The 21,040-nt window shown below is 43.7% G+C and overlaps 4 protein-coding genes across 8 annotated transcripts; 2 read left to right on the forward strand and 2 right to left on the reverse strand.

The window, feature by feature from the left end:
• Nucleotides 1–47: 47 nt before the first annotated feature.
• LOC122330255 (phosphomannomutase 1) lies at nucleotides 48–6,711 on the forward strand. Its single transcript, XM_043227139.1, has 8 exons — nucleotides 48–345; nucleotides 1,488–1,605; nucleotides 2,684–2,760; nucleotides 2,887–2,978; nucleotides 3,060–3,159; nucleotides 3,400–3,475; nucleotides 4,918–5,033; nucleotides 5,107–6,711. Exons 1-8 carry the CDS (start codon nucleotides 49–51, stop codon nucleotides 5,227–5,229), a joined length of 999 nt encoding a protein of 332 aa, XP_043083074.1. The 5' UTR covers nucleotide 48; the 3' UTR covers nucleotides 5,230–6,711.
• Nucleotides 6,712–6,900: 189 nt separating this feature from the next.
• On the reverse strand, nucleotides 6,901–10,913 carry csdc2b (cold shock domain containing C2, RNA binding b). 2 transcript variants are annotated; one of them, XM_043227727.1, is made up of 4 exons: nucleotides 10,547–10,913; nucleotides 9,218–9,374; nucleotides 8,954–9,076; nucleotides 6,901–8,032 (listed from the first exon to the last, which is right to left on the reverse strand). In XM_043227727.1, exons 2-4 carry the CDS (start codon nucleotides 9,355–9,357, stop codon nucleotides 7,870–7,872), a joined length of 426 nt encoding a protein of 141 aa, XP_043083662.1. In that variant the 5' UTR covers nucleotides 9,358–9,374; nucleotides 10,547–10,913; the 3' UTR covers nucleotides 6,901–7,869. The 2 variants fall into 2 exon arrangements, with proteins under 2 accessions (XP_043083662.1, XP_043083671.1); XM_043227736.1 differs by having other exon boundaries at nucleotides 10,258–10,913.
• Nucleotides 10,914–11,052: 139 nt separating this feature from the next.
• On the reverse strand, nucleotides 11,053–13,786 carry polr3h (polymerase (RNA) III (DNA directed) polypeptide H). Of its 2 annotated transcripts, XM_043227468.1 has the most exons (6): nucleotides 12,991–13,372; nucleotides 12,796–12,892; nucleotides 12,632–12,718; nucleotides 11,793–11,856; nucleotides 11,478–11,694; nucleotides 11,053–11,338 (listed from the first exon to the last, which is right to left on the reverse strand). In XM_043227468.1, the coding sequence occupies exons 1-6, from the start codon at nucleotides 13,099–13,101 to the stop codon at nucleotides 11,288–11,290; spliced, it is 627 nt and encodes a 208-aa protein (XP_043083403.1). In that variant the 5' UTR covers nucleotides 13,102–13,372; the 3' UTR covers nucleotides 11,053–11,287. The 2 variants fall into 2 exon arrangements, with proteins under 2 accessions (XP_043083403.1, XP_043083399.1); XM_043227464.1 differs by having other exon boundaries at nucleotides 11,053–11,694; nucleotides 12,991–13,786.
• LOC122330144 (protein Tob2) lies at nucleotides 12,790–20,397 on the forward strand. 3 transcript variants are annotated; one of them, XM_043227003.1, is made up of 2 exons: nucleotides 12,790–12,928; nucleotides 16,917–20,397. In XM_043227003.1, exon 2 carries the CDS (start codon nucleotides 17,174–17,176, stop codon nucleotides 18,332–18,334), a length of 1,161 nt encoding a protein of 386 aa, XP_043082938.1. In that variant the 5' UTR covers nucleotides 12,790–12,928; nucleotides 16,917–17,173; the 3' UTR covers nucleotides 18,335–20,397. The 3 variants fall into 3 exon arrangements, with proteins under 3 accessions (XP_043082938.1, XP_043082947.1, XP_043082931.1); XM_043227012.1 differs by lacking the exon at nucleotides 12,790–12,928 and adding an exon at nucleotides 14,719–14,933; XM_043226996.1 differs by lacking the exon at nucleotides 12,790–12,928 and adding an exon at nucleotides 14,956–15,195.
• Nucleotides 20,398–21,040: the final 643 nt, after the last annotated feature.

Here is a 21,040-nt window from a genome sequence, read left to right on the forward strand (position 1 = left end):
TGATTGGCTGAGCCCCCCACCCAGCGCTGCAGACAGAACCACATGTGTATGAATTCATTCACACTCAGCAGTGAACATGTAGTGTGCACTGTAAACCTAGTAAATAACACTCGCCGGGAATCGTTTATCTTCCGGTTTCGAGAAAGACTGTTTCTATTCTTATGCGTTCACTCATCTCGAGTCATTTCGAGACTCGCTTGTATACATGCAATTGATTTTTTATTTTATTTTACGCCTACTTCATCTGCTGGACGAGGAGACATGGATGTGAAGTGTCGTGTCGCCGGAGGTCGCAGTGTCTTGTGCTTGTTTGATGTGGACGGAACGCTGACCCCCCCGAGAGAGGTAACAGAAACCTCTTCATTATCCACAACATAACGTTAAACGGAGAGTTAATGCATAACAATGAAAGGGTTCTAATAGATTCGTCCTCTAGCTCTATGCGTCGCGATCCTTATGTAACAATGTTTCTATTCTGATCGGTGTGTGTGTGTGTGTGTGTGTGTGTGTCTCGTGGGTGTGTGTTCTTGGTGTGTTTGGACAGTATGGCACGCTCGTACTGCACGTATACACCGGCCTCTGCTTCCCGTCAGAACGCTCTTGAAATGCTTGGTAACGTAAACATTTACCAAAATGACCTAAACATCACCCGCATCCGTTCGTATAGCATTACAGGGTGATGGTCTTGAACGCCTCGTTGAGGGAACGTTGTGTCCCGGCTCTTCGTTCGGTTGCGTTCAGTACCGAGTTCACATGCCGTTCTGGCCACGTAGTGTTTATTTACGTTCAGATCGGCGTCCTCGGGTGTTGCATCACCAATCTTGTCCTCAGCTCATCTCGTTCCTCCTAAAGAAAGCGCTTCCTGGAACCTATGTAGCAATGGGTCGAAAACCTTTACAGCTTAAACGGAACGTTTTAAGAAAAGCCCGTTCGTTTTAGCAGAAACTCCGGACAGTGTCGTTTGTATTGACAGCCAATCAAAAGCCCCGGTTTATTTAAAGCGCTTACTTATTTTTATCACGTGTTCAGAATAAACATCGTGTGGCGCGAACGGTAATTCATCATTTAGCGTTCTGTTTTAATGCATCGCTGATTAACGATGGCGCGATCAATTGCTCATCTGCCACACCTTCACGATACTCTTAAACGCCTGGGGTGGCCATTAAAACGCCTAATCTTATTTACCTCCTAGCACGAATGACTTCATGTAGCGTGTGATAGCCTGCAGCTCTGACAGAAGAACGCATAGCGTTCCGTTACGCAACCCGTCGGTGCCCTAGCGTGCACTTCGTATAAACGTAACAGTATAAGGTACAGAGCTGCTAGGGCTGGCCAGCGCTGCCCGTATCCAGCGCGTTTAGACCGTTTGCCCGCTTGAGCGTGGACACTGGAGCTTCACTCTGAAAGCCGTTGTTCGGTCGACTCCTAAATCAGTTTCATCCCACCAGAAACCCTCCAGTGACGTGATACCGTTTGTGTGTCTGCAGAAGATCGACCCTGAGCTGGACGATTTCTTCCAGGCCTTGAGAAAGAAGGTGAAGATCGGCGTGGTGGGCGGTTCAGATTATTCCAAAATCGCAGAACAGCTCGGAGACGGAGATGAAGGTCAGAGGGCGTTCTAGGCCTGTTTCATCACGGTTAGCCAGCAGACGGACTCGTTTGTGGGTTAGACATGTTTAATGGGTTTTGCATCGGTTGGGGAATGTGGAAGAACCGGTTGAACCGGATCGAGTCAACTCAAACCTTAACACAGCAGCCCATATCCCACGACTCCCTCCGTCAAGAACCCAACTGATGAAATTAATTTCAGTTTGAGACGTTCTTCGGATTCATTCAGAGGAGGCATGTGAGGTCGCCAGGGTCTTTTTCTTGTGAGAAACGTCTGAAAAACATTTGTCGCCAAGATCAAATGGCAAAGGAAACGTTAAATGTACGGCTTTGGAAAAAGCGGCTGCAGAAAACTAAAAAGTTGAGATTCTGTCTGAAAGTGTTCTCGTTACGGGTTATGAAATGTTCATATTTTGGTTTTGGGAGTTCCAAACAACAGGTTGACAGGTATACAATAATACAAATAATTTTCTTATAATATGCATTTTATTTTTACCTTATTTGTTCAACAAATCCCAAACGATTCGGTCAGTGATTCTTGTTCCGAACCCTCAACAATGATTGGTCGATTTAACTGGGCGGGAAATACGCTAATGTTTCAATGATTCAGAGTCAATTTTTTCTTTTGAGAGGCAATAACTCCGGTTTTAAACTTTGCGGGATGTTTTCGTTCACATAACAGAGGCTCTTCACCCGTGATCGCTAACCTCAGTCTCAACTCCCTGTTTAACGTTCCACTCCGGTTTTAAACGTCATCCGGCTCTGCTGATTATCACTTAGAGCTGTGGCATTTTCAAAAATCCATAACAGACACGAAACTGCGTTCTCACTCAAAGTGGAGCAGAATCCAGATCTGATGCGAGTAAATAAGACAATGGCAGCTGTCGCTATGAATTAAAGTTATCCAGTCCAAACAGCAGAGAAGCTCTCAGCGTGTAAATGAGCTTGTTTACATCCACGTGTTGCGTAATACAGGTAAAGGTCACCGGGATGACGATAAGATGTTCACCAGAGCAGATGTGTTTATCAGTTTGATTGCGTCTCACGCTGTTTGTTTTGTTGTTTCTCGCTGCAGTCATACGCAAATTTGACTACGTCTTCGCAGAGAACGGAACCGTGCAATATAAAGACGGCAAACTCATCTCTAAACAGGTGACTGTTTTTGCGTGTCCGTAGATCCTAAAACTGTTAAAATGCCTGGCGTGCTTCACATACCGTAGACGCTCTTAAATGGCAGAACTTTCGTCAAAAGTGTTTGAAATGTAATCCGCTTTTCAGGCCATTCAGAATCATCTGGGCGAGGAGTTACTGCAGGACCTCATCAACTTCTGCCTCAGCTACATGGGGCTCATCAAGCTACCCAAGAAACGGTAAGAAACACACGCACACTGTAATGTGACGTCATGCCATTTCAATGCAGCAAACCACAAATGTCTCTCTTTGTCTCTCAGAGGGACGTTCATTGAGTTTCGTAATGGCATGATCAACATCTCACCCATCGGACGCAGCTGCACTCTAGAAGAGCGGATCGAGTTCTCTGAAATCGACAAGGTAATCTCAGTGACTCTTATTTTTCCAGAATGGACCTTTTTTCATATTTCTGGGTTTCTCAGCGGTGGAAGTCGTCTTAACTTCAAGAGCAGTGAAATCACCTTCCAAAGGTCTATTAACATACAAAGTAAAGCAAGTTTGACGTCTGTGTTCCTGTGCGAACGGGTCCATGGGAACTGATTGATTTCAGTTGAAGCACTAAAGACCCTTAACTTCAGTCCAAACTCTTCTGTCCTGCAGAGAGAGAAGATACGAGAGAAGTTTGTGGCGGCTCTGCAGAAGGAGTTTGCTGGAAAAGGCCTGCGGTTCACCAGAGGTGAGCAGGAAATGACATCGCCGGCTCTCTGATGGTTCGAAGCAAATGATGCGTGCTGAAACAGGGCTGTTTGGCACATAACACACACACACACACGCTATCTGTGTTAAAGGTGATAAGCGAGCGCTAACGGATGCATTTGTGTGTGTTGACAGACCAATGACCCATGAGAGAAAATGAGTGTTTACTTAACAACGCTCGCGTTTGCCCCACACACACACACACACACACACACACACACACACAAGGTAGTGACATCTGGACTCCCGTTTTCATCAGTTTTGCCTGTAAAGTCCAGCTCGGTTTCTCAGACACTGGCTTTGTGTTTTTCTTCTTCTGTTTGACGGACAGTCGTGGGGGGAGGGGCCTGGGGTGTGCGGCGATCAAGCCCTCTGATTGGCTGTTGCTCGAGCAAACTGTTGAGTCAGTGCTGGAATGCTGCTGCGGTCCAGTGGAGGGACGATAATGAGTGTGTGTGTGTGTGTGAGTTGAGGGTGTGTGTGGGGCAGTAATTAATTTTTAACGACCGATTTAGGTCCCGCGGAGTTTCTCAATCTCTCTGAGGACAAACAGTCACGCAGTTCACGTCTCGCAGAAGACACTAAAAGGGTCGTTACTGTGAGAACGAGCCTCAGGGCTTTAAAACCACTGGTTCGACACAATAACCTTCTGTTTCTGTCATCCTGATTGATAGCTCCGACCTTTTTAGAAAGAAATGGCTATTTCAGTATAATGGTGCAAATGTCCACCCTTGTGATCTTTTTGCTGGCAAACGTAAGAATAACTAGTAATTTCTTTTACAGAGAAACACTTACTGGACTGAAGCAACTTAGCTTTACTTGAATATCCAGAACAGTTTTGAACAGTTAGTGAGTGTCAGATATGATCTTCAGGCTTTTGATGAACATTTATTTGTTCTTCTCTCAATCATCATTACATAGCATGTATTACGTAATGATAATCGATTTTGATCTGGTTCAGACCGATGTAAAAATGAACATGTTTTTAGGCAACGATATTTTTTTTATATATACAGTGTCTATACACAAAAAGCATCCCAGCAGCAGACTTTGAAATGTGCATCTTTCTGTGTGCTCTCCGCTCTCTTCAATACAACAATCCATAAGTTGCTGTATCTTTTATAAAGATCTTAAAGATTTACAGTACAGTCCATCCAACTTTTTGCAATATTGCACAATTTTGCTCAATTTGGTCTCCATGTTCTGACTGCATGATACTACAGTAGTGTGTTTTGGCAGTTATTTAATATATTAGGCTTTATAGGGTTTAAGGTTTTGTCCTGATTCACAGGAAGAGGGCTGGTAGAAGTTTCTAAAACGGTCACCTCCAAACCTTTAACTTGGAAAAACGCTGAACTTTTGATGCTCGAGGTTGAGCCGAACGTGTCTTTTCTTAATCGTGGGTTCTGCCATTGTCCGCAGGGGGGCTGATCAGTTTCGACATCTTCCCGGAGGGCTGGGACAAACGCCTCTGTCTGGAAGTCCTGGAGCAGGAAGGACTGGACGCCATCTACTTCTTCGGCAATGAAACTACATTGGTACACAACGTCTATGTATATGCATGTGTGTGTTAATGTGCGTTTATGCCCGTTTATGTTTATGACGGTTTAGGGTGGAAACGACTACGAGATCTTTGAAGACCCTCGGACGATCGGCTTCTCCGTCTGCTCTCCTGAAGACACGGCGCGGCTCTGCAGGGAGATGTTCTTTAAAGCTCCACCCAATGAGGCGTGAAGCGTGTGTTCGCTGCACGGACCCCAGACTGCCCGCGTGCGGCCCCTGCCGGCCCCCGAGAACCAGCGGACCGAGACAGAACCACTGCTGGGCCGCAGACTCAAGGGACCGCATGTAAATATCACTCACAGAGACTCGGCGTGTTCATTTTTTGGAACATTTTAATGGTTTTCCAAATATTCATTTTAAAGATTTACCCTCTTTTTTTATAATAAAAGCTGTTTTGCTGCAGCCGCGTTCACACTGCGACATTTCCGGAGTGACATCTGCGTACGAATCCTCTGAATGAGGCACAGGACTCGCTCAAGAAGATTTTTTTTTTTTTTTACCAAAGTATTAGCTGTTAGTTATCAGTTAGAGGCTTGTTTGTTTACCAGGTGCGCTCCGTGCAAAGGTAGCATTTTTTTGTACAGTGTATCGTAAAATAATGCATTTTAACTGCTTTACTTGAAAATAATTGCCCATCCACTCTTAATATGCCGAAACCAGTCCTTTAACGTTTCGTGTCTCGTCATGTTGGCAATTACAAACATCTCCATCCATATCTTCCATACCTTTTAGCATGCGTTTAGCATTTCTGTCGCGCAGCAGTTGTCGGATATCAGATGTTCAGCCGAAAGCTACATCTCAGCTCCCATTCTTCAACCGTTAGAACTTCTGCTCGCCTTCTTCGAACGGTAAACCCCACCTCCTTTGATTTTGATCGGTCATTTCAATCGTCCGACACTGAAGAGCCCCCTTATAGGTAGAAAAAAATTCTTTCCAGAGCATGCGATCTTTAACAGATCATTACAGCTAGTTCCCAGACAGCGCGTCTGTTGAAGATGTCGGTTTTACATACATGCTAAATCATAAACCCCTTAAAGACCTCTAACAGACGGATGAGGTGTAAATGGAGCCGGATTAGGAGTGACTCCGGATCGGCGGTGTGTGAACGCGACTCAGTGCAGTGGATCTGCTCCACGTTAAGTTTTGTCGTGCTTTTCCGAGATGTTTGCGCTCATTTCTGGGATTGTTTATCCTCTCCTGTGCTCTCGGACTGGACTCCGAGGTGTTTAATGAACGGTCTGGTGTTTGTATCGCGAGACAATATAAGATTGACTGAAACGGGTTTGAAGCCGAGTTAATTAATAGTTGGTTCGTTTGTTGCATCGCTCTCAGAACGGCTTTAGATGTGACTTTTACGTGTTAATCATTCCAGACATCGCTCAAACACTCCCTCCATCCCTGAAAACATGGTGCTGATCCCAGAGATTTCCAGGGCATTGTAAAAAAAAAAATTTTTTTAAACCAGATATCAAGTATTTATAATTCAGAATCCATGTTCTGTTTAATCTCATGCTATGAATGTCGCTTCATGTCTGACGGCATAAATGCACTTTAACTTGAATTGATTCATATCGAAAATTACACTAACGGTGTAAATGGTGCCGGATTAAAGAAACAATGTGACTTTAATTCTATTAAACTCATTTGAGTATCTCTCTGCATTTTCTTTTTCAATTGCACTCAAAAAGAAAGCTTTGTTTAAAAACTGAAGCGGTATTTTCGTGGTTTCTGAGTTCTCCATGATACAAGTCTTTCTGATCTGGACGCTTATGGTGCATGCAAACATTCGATACCTTTATGATCAATAATGTGCTTTGAAGTAAGAGAGCCCACAGACGTGTAGATCGTGAATTAGTTTTATTAGTCCTGCGAGGTTCACGTGGTACAGTGACCTGAGCTCTGAGAAGTGCTGGAAAAAACAGAAGAACGTGCCGCTGATCATGTGACCGGACCTCTGAGCGACACACACACTAAAAACAACACGCTTTAAAGTCGAAAGAAACGGCTTTGCTAGCCGGCTGTTGTTTTTCAGCCGTCTACAAAATGCTACTTTTTTTTTTTTTTTTTTTACCTGAAAAGCTCCCGAGAAAGATCTGGGAGACGAAGTCAGTTTGGCAGTTTATATTTGGGTTTTAAAGTTTCAAGTGCAATATTAGTCCACGACGCTTTCCAGCGTGTAACGGAGAAAACCTGCCCGGACCACGGGCTCATATTCACCCTCAAATCACAACTGAATTATTTTGCATAATGAAAATTAAGCCATTTATTATTTTTTGCGTCGTTTTTGCATTGTGACTCTTAAGAGAACGAAGCATTGCCCCTCCATTCTCAGTGCTTTAAACAAAACCTCGAATTATTATTTTGAGTGATTCTCAAGATTAAAACCAATCGGTGGCCTTATATTCAAATGAACCGTTTGGTGCACTTTCTATATTGTAGTTGTATTGCATGCAATCAATGTCTGTAATGACCTTAAACCTCTCCACAACTTTACCCGTATTCCTCCTCAATAGCAGCAAGGGTATTTTCAGATATAATATGAGGACAATAAGCACGTTGTCCTTAATTTTGATGCACGTATAAAAAGTGAGAAATGCATGAATAAATGGCTGCTAAACGCAGCACAATTAATAAAAGGTTTCCCTTTAGATCCCTTTAGATGATCTGGGCAGGTTTTAGTGAGATCCACCCAACCATCGGTTGAACATTAAAACGAAGAGAAATGAACATAAGAGCCTCGGAAGGGATGCGTTGGGTTCTGACTCGTCGAGCCCGCTTTCCGAAGCCTTCCCACGATGCTTTGCTCTCTCTCTAGGAGCTGATGATCTGACCCGACCAGGTCTCGTGTTTGGTTCCCGCTTTGAGGTGCGTGATGATCACCTCCACGGCCTGGACCTTCACGTTCTTGGGCGGGATCGGGCAGACCTTGTACGTGACCTCGTCTCCCTCCACGGGGACGTACTCTCCTTCGATACTGATGCACACCAACACAGAGTTCAGACATTTTACTGCCATTCCTCCGAGAGAAACTGCACGCTATTTCAAATAAACATCAGGTTAGGCGTGTAGACGTTTCATTTGTATTAAAAAGCAACAGATGTAAACGGGCCAAACCCATTTTTTCCCCCAAAAGATTTAGCAAAAGCATAACAGGATTGTTTAGTAGTCTATTTTTAAAAAATTTACTTATCCAAAAATTGTATAATAATACATTATTATAACTATCATTATAGTATTAACAATATCACTGATAAAAAATAATATTGCATATAAATATTAAATATTATTATTTTTTAAATTATGTAAAAATGTATTTAGTTTTTATTATTATTTCACATTATTATTGTAATTATGTATTAAATTATGTATTGCAATAAAATATAAAATTATTTAATTTTTAAAATCCTTGTAATATTTCATAAATGATTACTTCATACTACTAGTCCTACTAAAATTAACACATTTAAATTATCATTATATTGTTGTTATTATATATATTATATATTATTTATACTTCTTAATATTTCATATTTAATCACTGTTTTATATATATATATATATATATATATATATATATATATATATTATATATTTTATATTTTGTGTATATATATATATATATATATATATATATATATATATGTGTAGAAAATTTTCATTTAGAAATGTGCTGTTCATTAAATTAGACATGAAATATGTTTCATGCAGGAAATTCTCCAGCAATGTTTTTTTTCTACAAATTTGGAAATCACTTTACAGGGAGGTTGATATACTTGATGATGATGATGATTATTATTATTATTATTATTATTATCATGTGTTTCCCCTCCACTGTGACTCTCTGAGGCGTGGACCTGCAGCAGAGCCGATGTCTCGGGTCTGAACTCTGACTCACTCTGAGATGTGCAGGAAGATGTCCTCCCCGCCGTGAGCCGGCCTGATGTGTCCGTGACCCTGCGACCTCGAGAAGTCTTTACACACGCCCTTGAAGACGGGCCCCGCGTTCGCCCGGACGCTCCTGCAGACACACAGAGACGGAGACTTCATCGACCGAAGTTCAGCTCACAGGTTCCCTAGAAACGTTAGTTTTCGGTTCCCGCAACATTCCCCGGGAAGGTTATGTTCGGAGAACGTTTCGGGAACGTTGCGACTGACTTACGCAGAGTACGTGCGCATGCGCTTGGTGGGCAGCGGGCTCGAGAGCTCCCCGGCTCGTTCCCAGACGCGGCTGCCTTCTCGCGGGAACGGGAACGACAGCGACAGCGGCGGGGAGCGCGGAGACGGGTCCGGTTCCGCCATGATCACCGGAAGAAGACCTGTGAGGAGACACTGAAGTCACATCACGTCCCGCGCGGGTTATGAAGGGCGTTAGCGACGTGCAGTTAAACATTTAGTCTTCTCTCTCTCTCTCTCTGTGTGTGTGTGTGTGTGTGTGTTTACATTCGGGACGGTCTGCGCCCGGTTCCTAGCGCACAAAAGCCCGCATTGTCTTGAAAGAGGCCTCGAAGAACTCAAGAAACCGTTCTGAGATCAGACTGAACTGAGCGTCTCACTAAAAGCGCGGCGCAGACTGTTCTGGGAAAAGAAAAACTATAGAAACTTGCTGCTTTTAATGGAAACCTCTCCATCCGGTCGACTTCTGCTGGTGGCCTGTTAAAAGCGCTTCCTAAAACTTACTGCACAAAACCATTTTAATGGTTTTAATGTCTAAAAATTGATGCCCTGTAAGGCTGTGAATGCAGTGGAAACCATTACCATTACTATTTTTTTTCACTTTATTTAATTTTTTTCCAGTAGGGTAGCCTATTTAAATATTTGATAGCATATAGCATTTTTTTTAAGTCTTACATTCTATTTGATTGAAGTTGCACAGAAAACAGTGTTCATTCGGACCTAACAGTACGCTCCGTCAGGTATCAGATGGATAATTTCTCTCTTAGCAAACCAGGGGCGCGCGCAGGTGGATGCGTGACGCCAAATCCGGCCTCGTGACGTCACCGCTGCTGCTGGTTCTGCCATTACGTAATAACTCCAGCATCGCCGCTTATTCAATTCATTTCTCTAAAGGCAGCACAAGTAATACAATACGGCCTGCGTTCGCTAGCCTAGTTTGGGCCAGAAGCGAGCTAATTTCCCAATGACGCACAAAAAAAGGTGTTTTCAATTTGACACGATGGTTTGGACTCGCGGTAAAATTACCAGAACTGGCGCCAAATTCTTAAACGTCACGTTGATGTTGAGGAACGGCGGCTCGAAGCACGCTCTCCTTTCATCCTCCGCTTCCTGAACCTTCTCGACGGAGGACAGGGGCCGCGCTTCAAACCCTCTTCAGTGCACTCACTAGACAGCATCTAACACATACACCGTCTGCAAGAACTCCTGTCTTAGTTTCGCGTCAACAAAAGCTGTGCGACGGGATCAAAACAGTCTCGCCGACATACAGCCCGAACACCACGAGCACAGGAACGCGCCAAGCGCAGAAACTCACAGGCGCTTCCGTCCCGTCGACGAGCCGCACGGATCCGCAGGAGCTCGCGGGATGGAGGAGATCCCCGTCAGCGCGCGCTCACCGGGAGAACCGAACCCAAAGATGACGCACCGGAGCCGTTAAACGAGTCACTCCCAGCAGCAGACGGGCTCGTGTCCCGGGAGGTGACGTAAAGAGCTCATGAAGCGTCATCGGAATCAGAAGAAAATATATAATATATACATCATATTTATGATGCCCCAATAATACTCTTAATTATAACCTTTAGAGAGCAATGTGGGGTAAAACATGACAAATCTTAGCACCATGTTATTTTTTAGGGGCAAAGCAAATTTCCGTAAGCGTTTACTACTATTACTACAGTTATTGTTTTTATTCAGAAACGCATAACTGTCAAAAATATCAACAACTCTAAAAATCGAAATTAAAAAAGCAAAGCAATCTTACACTATACACACCGAGCCAACTAAATATAATGCGAAATAAACGACACCATTTTTTATTTATTCCATTTTTAATGTCGTCGAGAAAACCAAAAACCACACGCGCACACGCCGTCGCACGAAAATATTCAAGTCCGTGTTGGAAAAGAGACGAGCATTTATCGATAAATTAAACTCCTTAGGGAATCGAACGCAACAAATCGTTATAAACGGCTCTTTCGTGAAGCGTCTGTGATTGGCCGCCACCAGCCGCTCGCTGATTGGTCCGCAGAGTCTGAGAAGTCGTCGCAGCGGACCGTTAACTGTTCCACCAAGACAGAAGACCCAGACCCGGTTCGCTCACAGATCCCTGCGGGAGAAAAAAAACGACAGACGTTTGCGACGTTAGCGTGCGCGAATCATCAGCGTGCGATACTTTAAAGACAAACGGTGGGCGGAACCGGCTCCATGGTAACCGTCGCTTCATTTAAGGGTGTGTTAAATCTCACTACGAGCGTGTACGGAGCCTGTTTGTCCTCCGGTTCCGCGGGGGGCGCTGCGGCGGCGCTGGGCCCCTCCTTCTCCGCGCCGGGGCCCGAGGGCGACGTGTCGATGAAGACCTCGTCCACCACCCGGAAGCGGATCTCCTCGCCCTGGTCCATGTAGAGGTCGTGAGCGCCCTCGTCCGTCTCGTACTCCCACACCCACACCTGCTCCGCCTCGTCGCTGCGCCGGCCGTCAAGGAGCAGAGCATGCTGGGTACGTGGCGCCGCTAACGCGCTGGGAGCTAGCTAACGGTGTCGTGCTAATGCCGTTCAGGATACAATTTGGCCGGCTGCTGCAGCGACTCCGGCGGGATTACGATGTCGTCGAACAATCCGAGACTCACTGTGGAACAAAACACGAGAACTCGTTAGCGTTAATTAAACCAACGAAGAAAGTTCTAATGCTCTTAATTTACTGGAATAAAGGCTCGGCGATGAATACCAATATGTGTGTGTGTATATATATGTGTGTGTGTGTGTGTGTTTGCGTATATGTGTGTGTGTGTGTGTATATATGTGTGTGTGTGTGTTTGTATATATGTGTGTGTGTGTGTTTGCGTATATGTGTGTGTGTGTGTGTATATGTGTGTGTGTGTTTGCGTATGTGTGTGTGTATATGTGTGTGTATTATATATGTGTGTGTGTGTATATATGTGTGTGTGTATATATGTGTGTGTGTGTTTGCGTATGTGTGTGTGTATATGTGTGTGTATATATATGTGTGTGTGTGTATATGTGTGTGTGTGTATATGTGTGTGTGTATATGTGTGTGTGTTTGTGTGTGTGTGTGTATATGTGTGTGTGTATATGTGTGTGTGTATATGTGTGTGTGTGTATGTATATATATATATATATATATATATATATATATATATATATATATATATATATATATATATATATATATATATATATATGCACACACACACATAACAACTAGCAGAATTAAAATGTTTTGGAGTATAATTTAGATCTAAAATTGTATCATTCTGTGTGTGTGTGGATTTAATTGAACTAATTGTTTTAACAGCCTGAACTAGGTTCACTTTTAATGAATGACACTGACGGCAGCAGTGAAGAACTCTTAAAGAGGCAGACTCGTGTTCTTCGTCTCTTACCGTGAACACCTTCAGCACTGCAGCCTTTAATCTTCCCCACCAGAATCTCGTCGAGGAACGGGCGGAAGACCACGTACCGGAAGTGCACTGCAGGAGAAGAGAGAGGATGAGGATGAGTCCGAGGCGGCCGCGGGGACGCGTTCAGCGCGGCGCGGCGCGAGCACCTTTAGTGTGAGACGCTCCGTCCCCGGGGAAGATGTACGAGTCCTCCAGCTGAGTGATGTCGTGCAGACAGACGCACAAACCCACGTTAAACACCACCTGCGGACGGACACGGTTCAGACTCACCTCACACACGTGAGTATCGGGTGTGTGTGTGTGTGTGTGTGTGTGTGTGTGTGTGTGTGTGAGATGCTCGCCTTGTTGGCGAGTTTCTTGTTGAGCTCCTCGGCGATCGCGTCGTTCAGGTGTCGGTGGAAACTCCAAGGCGGAATCCGGACCGTGTCCACCATCTCCACCAGAACAAACATCCTCCGGACCGGACCGCCTTCTGTTAGTTGCTCAGTGGATATGTTTCGTATTACCTCTCGGTCCTCCGACGGCTTGTGTGTTTTTTGCGCTCCTGTTTATTCATTTACGCTATTAATAACCACGAATCTTTCACGAGTTGAGCGCACGGCGTGACAACTGCCGCGCACGATCCGCTTCACGACAGTGGCTGGCGCTTTACGGCACTGACGTCAGGCGACGGCGTTTCTGCGGTAAACAGAAACTTTCAAAATAGTTTCACGTCTGTGACTTACCTTTGAATTTTTGGCCTGATGTTGGTTTGTTTCTGTTTGAGGTGTTAATCATAAATGATAAATATCGCATTTTTGTGTTTTAATTTTAATTAGACTAGGCTGCGATTTAGCTTCTGTCATTTTATTTTCATATATTTGTAAAAAAAAAAAATATATGTGTGTATATATATGTATATGTGTTTAGTGGGCTACAAGTTAAACAAAATGGTTAAAATGAGGTTAAATGGGAAAATGCACGAACCGCCTTAAAAGCACTTAAGTTTTATGTTTCTAATGTTTTATTGGTGATGCTTTTAGCTCGTGATGTTTAATCTGTCAGAAACGCTGCTCTTTGTTCAATCAGAAACTCGTTTAGAAGTTCAGATATGAATATAAAGCAGAGAGAAGACACAGAAGTTCCTCAAACAATATTTTGCACGGTCGGAGGAGCATTAACATTAGCTTTCAGAAATAAATCCAATATAAACGCTTTTGTTTGTGTAATGTGTGTGTGTGTGTGCGTACATTTTGAAATTACACATCTATATATTCATATAAAAAATAGAAATGTATTTAATACACACGTTCTCTAATAATGAGAATTATGAGACGTTGGTAGGGTTAAATATCATTTGTGCAAGCAGCTGGTATGTATGTTAAAGCCATGCTGTTAAATTCTAAGTAATTCTTTATTTAAAAACCAAAAACATGAGTCATAATCATATTTAACATTTTCTTTCCCCTTAAAAAACGTAGAACAACACACACACACACACACACTTGTTTTGTTATCTCAGTAAGGACATTGCATAGACTTCCATTGATTTTCTAGCAGGTTACCATGTTTTCCATCCACTAATCCTTGACATACACTTCACAGAAAGTGTGAAGAAACCAACCTTTGGCTGATTTATACGCCTTTGTAACCAGTCAAATGTCCTCACTAGTCTTGATCTTTCACCACACACACACACACACACACATCATCATTAAAGTAGGTTTAATTCCATTAATCGAATCTAAAGTCTGATGGGGAATTATTCCCCAACAAGACTTTAACAAGATCATTTTCTTCCGCCTCTACTATTCGTGGTTGGTGTTTAGGCAACTTTCCATTTAATTTGCTTCTCAAATCACACGTCTTTCACTTTAAAGCTCGTTATGTTGTTTAGAAACTCCAATTCCCGTCATGCCCTTTGTTACGCGCTGATGCTACGTCACCACGCCCCCCGCCGAGTGGACCCTTCTCTCGCCCAATGGCCGCCCGCTCCTCGCCTCTCTCGGCCAATGGCTGCATTGTTGCTATGACATCTTTTATTTTTAGCCTTCCGTCTCACAGCCTCGCGTTCGAAAACATTATTTCGCCAAATCAAATAGAGACGACGCGAAGCCAGCGCGCACCTGCCTCGGGAATGAACGCCTCCGGGGCTCGTACAAAACAGATAGGCGTGTTTTTAACTTTGCGGACTGTACGGTCGCTGAGACACACTGCAGTACTAAACATTGCTCAAATCAAAAATCGAGGAATTTTTTTGAGCAAACTTGTCCATCTGGGTGGGTTATTGCGCAAGATCTAATCAGTAAGTAGTTCCGGCTGAAAACGCGTCGTGGCGCAGGGCGGAGCGCCGCGGTATAAATGCGCGAGGTTGTCAAACAGTGAAGTTTCCACGGGCGCGTGCGGGAGCGTGGACACGTCACGCTATGAGTTACACATAAAATTAAACACGATTAAGAAAAACAAGTGCTTTTCTCTGCGAAGGGCTTTTTCGGCGCCACAAGCACGAACGCTTCTGAGCGATTAACGGATATAAAGCACGGGACAGACACGCGAGCTTTGAAACAGTGAGTAGTTGATTTGTTTGTTTAAATTACCAACCGCTTTAGCGGATAATTGTGTTATTGTTAACTAGATTTACGTTGTTTTGTATCTTGTGTCAAGTTGTCGTCCGTTTTAGTTTGCCATAAAGTAACAAATTCGAAGATGCAATAATATAGCGCTAATTGATACTATTTGCATGCAGCGCCGTTGAAGCCGTGGACGAATGCGCGTTTGCACAGATGCCCTTGGCTTTAATGGCGCGCTGAGATGACTGAAACGGGCCAAAGGCTCGCAAAAGCTGATTATTTACGTGCTGTCAGCGTGCGGCAGACCCGCTGGACGTTTATAAGCTCCTTTCACACCCGAGGGTCACCGATGACTTCATGGAACACGCTGTTCCAATACTGTTCCAAAACAGTGCGGCGCGAATTATAATGTCAGGCTTTTGAGTGAAACCTCTCTGGTTCTTCTCGAAGTCGCTTTCTTCAAAGGACGAAGTTTCTTTGAGGGAACCCCCAGCACGAACAACAACTTCTAGCATCTGCTTTAGTCGTTTCAGTTGTCACGCAGCACCGTCGTCGTTGTGTTTGGTTCAGTTGTTCAGTACGAGTTCAGGGTTTTGAGCTGTTTCGTTTCCATGAAGCAGATGTGGTTTCGTTCAGGGCTATAACGTCGATCTGTAAACAAACAACCAGGGTGGCGTGTGATCGATTGGCAACAGAATAAACACTGCTTTGTGTCTGTCGCAGAGATGTTTCGTGTTCTGGCATTTGATCAAACTCTGACATTGAGTGACATTGAATGCATGATGTGACTTTTTAAAGATCACTCAACGAGTCGTGTAGCCTTTCTTTAACCACGTAGCAGTATTTAATAATCGCGCATTAAATGACATCGTGTAATCACATATAGAGATTCTGTTTTGGGTTTATTACTGGATATTATTCACGCGTTGTAAATAAGATGATTGCACGAGGAAAATGCCAGATGACTTAACATCTGTGTCCATGCATCTAAACCGCGTTTTAAATTTCTAAATGGCTGCATGATTAAATATCATCGCTGATATTGGTGATTTATCGGAACGGCTGTGTGGGAGCGCGATATCTAACGCGTTTAAATCGCAATCCGTGTTAGGACTGTCCTCGTATGTGCTGCAACTCGCCGCCTCTATTAGAAATATAACGAGGGCGGTGCGTTTATAAAACGGGTTTTAACTCGGCTTATCAGTGTTTTGAAAATGCGGAGGCGTCACATCAACATTCACACGCGTGCTGATGACGTCAAAGGCGGCGGCGTGGTGCATGCCGGGAGGTGTAGTTTTTCACTCCTGTTGTCAACAGCACCATTTTATCCACTGTTTTGAAGGGTTTCCCCTCGGATGGTTTAAACCTCGAAATGCACAGATATGATCCGTGGCTAAATTAGGTAGAATATATTACATCTAGTGTAGGTGATGGTTAAAGATGTTAGACTATTCACTGGGTTAGTGTAACGGAGTATATATCCTTTTAGCATTGTGGGCCGGTGTGAGTGGACCAAGCGCATTTGGTGGTAAATTTCCCTCTCTTAGCACGTGTAATCCTAAGTGCTTAGCCAGAGGGACAGAAGAGGGATTTCACAAAGATAATCATGGATTGGTACCTTGGCCTCAGCATCTGCTGAAACTAACAAACATGCACGCTGACAGCTGATGAATTAAGCATTAATATTCTGTTTAACTCGTCTGTCTTTGTCTTTCTAGAGGCTTTGGGGAAACTGGATCCCGGAGAGTTGCTGTCTTCATACGTCAGTGCTTCAGGGTGAAGATTTTTAAAAATCAGCTGGTCTCTGACAATCGCTTTTAAGCAATTTCCGAGCGACAATTCAAAATCGGAGGCCCTTGCTTTTAAACTGATGCTTAAGACTAAGACTAAAGACTTTCACCTTGATGTTCGCAAGAGATGTTAGGACTGTTGTAAGTCTAACCGAAGGAGCTTTCAAGACATAATCAAACTCATCATGCATCTGGAGGTGAAGGTTGCGTTGAACTTCATCGTGTCCTACTTGTACAACAAGCTCCCGCGCCGTAGGGCGGATCTGTTCGGTGAGGAGTTGGAGCGTATCCTAGTGTCCCGCTTCGAAGGGCACTGGTACCCTGAGGCTCCTTTACGTGGTTCTGCCTTCCGCTGCCTCCATCTGGGAGCTCCCAGGGACCCTGTGGTGGAGCTGGCAGCCAGGAGAAGCGGTCTGGACACCGAAGAGGTCCGTGCCAATGTTCCCCCCGAGCTCAGCATTTGGATCGACCCCTACGAAGTGTCTTACCAGATCGGGGAGAAGGGTGCCGTGAAAGTCCTGTACACGGAGGATCCACCAGGTTTAGGCGCAGACGCCGAAAGGTCAGATGTTTCCCTCAAAGGAGACGTGGAGTTTGAGGACGTCAAGAGTCTGGGCTTTAACCCAGAGGCTCAGGTGTTCATACCGATCGGTGGCCAGGTGTCGCCAGTCATGCTACCCTCACTCTCCAGTTCGCCAACTCCTCTTTCTACCTCATCTTGCCCGGTACTCTTCGGTTATGCCACTCCCAGCACTCCCACCAATCCCAGTGCTCATTCCTCCAATACATCCACCCCCTCGCCTCCAAGCGCCGGTCTCTTGTACTCCACTCCGAACCCCCGGCCCGCCCCTCAGCCGATCACCTTCACCACAGCCAGCTTTGCCGCCACCAAATTTGGCTCCACCAAGATGAAGAAGTGTGGCAACCCCGGAGTTGCTTCCGGTTCTGGCGGCGCCCCGGCTCCGCAACAGAGGATGATCACGCGCTCCCCCAGCACCATCTCCCCACCAGGCCTGATCAAGCACAAAGCCCTCTCCCTCTCCATGCACTCTCTAGCTGGACCCATCCCAAGCCAACTGTCTCCTAATGCCAAAGAGTTTGTGTTTCCCGCTTCCCAGAGGCCCCTCTACTTTGACGCAGAAGGTCCGCCAATGGCGCCATTCCAGGCTCCACACCCACACACCTCCTTCGATCCGTTCTCCAGTCCACAACCAGGTCAGGCTGTGGGAATCATTGGAGGCAACAGTGGAATTTCCTTCATGGATAAACCTCCGTTCGTGGAAGGACTTGGATACAACCTGCAGTATTCTGGCCAGGCCTTCCAACCTGTGGTGTTGGCCAACTAAAGTCTCAGAGTTGAAGACATCCCAATGCTGAAACATTTTCCTTGAGGACATTTTTCCTCCCTCCATTAATCACTGTTATCACACCATGATAAATCGAGAGTATTATGACTACTAATAGAGTATTAATTGTGATTATTTTTCCGTTCATTTGTTTCTCGTTTCATGATGTATATTTTTTTATGAATTGACTATCTCTTGGAGTAACCAGCCTCCTGTTGCACAGGTGTTTTGTTTGTCGTTTTCAGTGATGAGTCACTTTATCGCCCCGATGTTTGTCTCCTCCGTAATCTTTAGTTAATGCTACTTTTTAAAATTGATTCTGGGGAAAAAAAGCTAATATTCTTAGAGAAGGTTGTAGATGCCTAAAAGGGATTTTTGGGATAGTGTTGATGTTCAGAAACGCGACGCTCTGGAGATTACAGCCACGTTAACAATTTAGACGCACCTCAGTTGTCATAACTGAGGATTAATGGTAATGTTATGACCTGTTCTCTGAACCGACATGGGTCTCTTGAGCTGATGATTAAGAGGCAGCTCATGTCTGGTGTTTTGGATTAGCTTTAGGATTCTCTCCTTTTGAGTTTGAACACACTGAGCCAAATCCTGATAAAACCAGCCAGAGATTATACCCGTTTCTAATGAGTCCGATTGGGAATCGATGTTGTATATTTTCATTCCGGCAGATCTAGTAATTCAGACATCGGCGGCGAGCGGACCGAATGACTGATTGTGTTCCTGGTCAGAAGTGCTTGAAGGTACTGGTTGGAGGTTTTGATTAGTCTCTTTGAAGGTACGGGAGGTCACCGGCACGGAGATGCACAGATTAGCTTTCTGTCACAGAGGCCCACGTTGAATTTAATGCTTCATTCTTACCTTCCAGAGGTTGTAAATGGTGGTTTGCAAGAGATGCTACAGTGAAAATTGCACTTTGTTTTCTCCGCTCTAGGACTCTGAATGTTACCTCATATATTCCGACTGCAGTGGCTGTGTTTTGTGAAGCGTTTGATTGCGCTGGGATGGAGGCTGGCGTTCTAGTATCTTCTCGAAGGTAGGAGCCAATGCTGGCTTCTGTTATGACATCACTTCCCCCTCAGCGTACCGCCCCATCCAGCTGCGCTGCACTTTACGCACGGGGCCTATGGAAACTCCCGTAATGCCTCACAATAAACAATAAACACTATATGCTAGATGCTAAAGGTCCTTTACTCGCCCTTTAATGGCCAATTATGACTGAACTATTGCTTGGTAATGTAGTTTAAAGATTGTATTAAAAAAAAACGAAGAACTTTCTAACATGTTTGGGTGAGACTGTACTTCTTGTGACGTCCTTCCTCGACATTTGAATTGTGAACGTCAGCTTCATGAATATTCGGTTGTTTCCATTGGTTTCATTTGGGGTGGGCGGGGTTTAGATTTCTCTATAAATGCTATGACTGGGTGTATTTTTACATTCGTTTGTAATTTATTTACAATTTTTCTATATTTTTTCGTGTGTGTTTTTTCAAAAGAGTTCTCTACAGCATTTATAAAGCAAATTAAGAGATATATACGACGACACGAATATGTATATATTTCTTATGTTCAAGACCTTTGTTTAGTTTCTTACGTGCTGAAGTTATTTTTTCAGAAATAACTATATGAATATAAATATATATGCAAGATGAAATGACTAATAAAATGTGTTTAACAAAGTGCTGAATGTGTATTGTACCTTCTACTGGAGTCATTTCAATTTAGCATTAGTAGTTTTTGCTTTGATGCTCTTGAAGATGTCCTTTTTATATAGTTTGACAAACTTTTCCACATCCCAAAGCATGGTGTATAAACCTCGTATCATCCTTAATGTTCAACCCCCAAATATCTTCAGAGTATCAGTATTATTGACCCTTAAATGCACACCAATGCAAAGATCCTTTAGTTATTTTGTCTATCTATCCTGTCTTTTGGGAATCGGTCTAAAACGTCTCACTTTGGAAATTGTGATGTTGAAATGTGATACGAAGCAAAAGAACACCTTGTTTTATCAACAAGGTTAATAAAAGTCTTTCAGGTTTGTAACGCAATTCCAGCTCTTTGTTTCTTTTGAATTCAATGTGATTTTTAACTTCAACCGTTTTGACACCAGACAGATTTTGCTTTATTATCCAATAAGATCTCAAGATCAAAGTATAGCCTTTTTTTATTATTATTTTGAATCTCAGCAGGTCCTTTTTGTTTTTCAACTCTAACCTAAAGCGGTCAATCTGAGCTGAGGTTATAGCCGTGTTCTCACGCAGCTGAATAAACCCCAGCGGCTGGGAATTAATCTCCGGGTCACGACCTTAGTACACAGATAAGCTGTTTATATAAGCTAATAAGTTTTTAAGTCATTGTATTTCTATTGGAAACAAAGCAAGTTTAAATCTGCCTTTATATGATCTTGTTTGCCCCTCTTTTTTGGTAATTTTAAAATGTGTACATAATCTTCATAAGAACGCACCTGTCAGGTCTACTTGAAGTTTATATAGATTTAGTGTTAGGATCAAATAGATTTCCTTTTATACCTGCCACAATTGATTCTGTAGAAGAAATACAACTTTAATTGTGTGTATACACACACACACACACACACACACACACACACGCCATTCAGTGCTTGTCTAACACAAATTATTTCCTTTTTCTACTTTTAATGAAAAAACGGATGTCTTTATGGTATCATTACGG

This window comes from Puntigrus tetrazona, chromosome 3, assembly GCF_018831695.1.
Source record: "Puntigrus tetrazona isolate hp1 chromosome 3, ASM1883169v1, whole genome shotgun sequence".
NCBI classification, from domain to species: Eukaryota; Metazoa; Chordata; class Actinopteri; order Cypriniformes; family Cyprinidae; genus Puntigrus; species Puntigrus tetrazona.

What these genes read in the sequence shown, in the direction of transcription:
- LOC122330255 (XM_043227139.1), top strand. Translation starts at nt 49, where the DNA reads ATGAATTCATTCACACTCAGCAGTGAACATGTAGTGTGCACTGTAAAC. An exon ending in CGCTGACCCCCCCGAGAGAG is followed by an intron (nt 346 to 1,487) that starts GTAACAGAAACC and finishes GTGTGTCTGCAG; the next exon opens with AAGATCGACCCTGAGCTGGA. An exon ending in GCTCGGAGACGGAGATGAAG is followed by an intron (nt 1,606 to 2,683) that starts GTCAGAGGGCGT and finishes TTCTCGCTGCAG; the next exon opens with TCATACGCAAATTTGACTAC.
- csdc2b (XM_043227727.1), bottom strand. Translation starts at nt 9,357, where the DNA reads ATGGCGGAACCGGACCCGTCTCCGCGCTCCCCGCCGCTGTCGCTGTCG. An exon ending in CGCATGCGCACGTACTCTGC is followed by an intron (nt 9,077 to 9,217) that starts GTAAGTCAGTCG and finishes GTGTGTCTGCAG; the next exon opens with GAGCGTCCGGGCGAACGCGG. An exon ending in ATCTTCCTGCACATCTCAGA is followed by an intron (nt 8,033 to 8,953) that starts GTGAGTCAGAGT and finishes GGTGTGCATCAG; the next exon opens with TATCGAAGGAGAGTACGTCC.
- polr3h (XM_043227464.1), bottom strand. Translation starts at nt 13,101, where the DNA reads ATGTTTGTTCTGGTGGAGATGGTGGACACGGTCCGGATTCCGCCTTGG. An exon ending in ACAAGAAACTCGCCAACAAG is followed by an intron (nt 12,893 to 12,990) that starts GCGAGCATCTCA and finishes GTCCGTCCGCAG; the next exon opens with GTGGTGTTTAACGTGGGTTT. An exon ending in CAGTGCTGAAGGTGTTCACG is followed by an intron (nt 11,857 to 12,631) that starts GTAAGAGACGAA and finishes TTTGTTCCACAG; the next exon opens with TGAGTCTCGGATTGTTCGAC.
- LOC122330144 (XM_043227003.1), top strand. Translation starts at nt 17,174, where the DNA reads ATGCATCTGGAGGTGAAGGTTGCGTTGAACTTCATCGTGTCCTACTTG.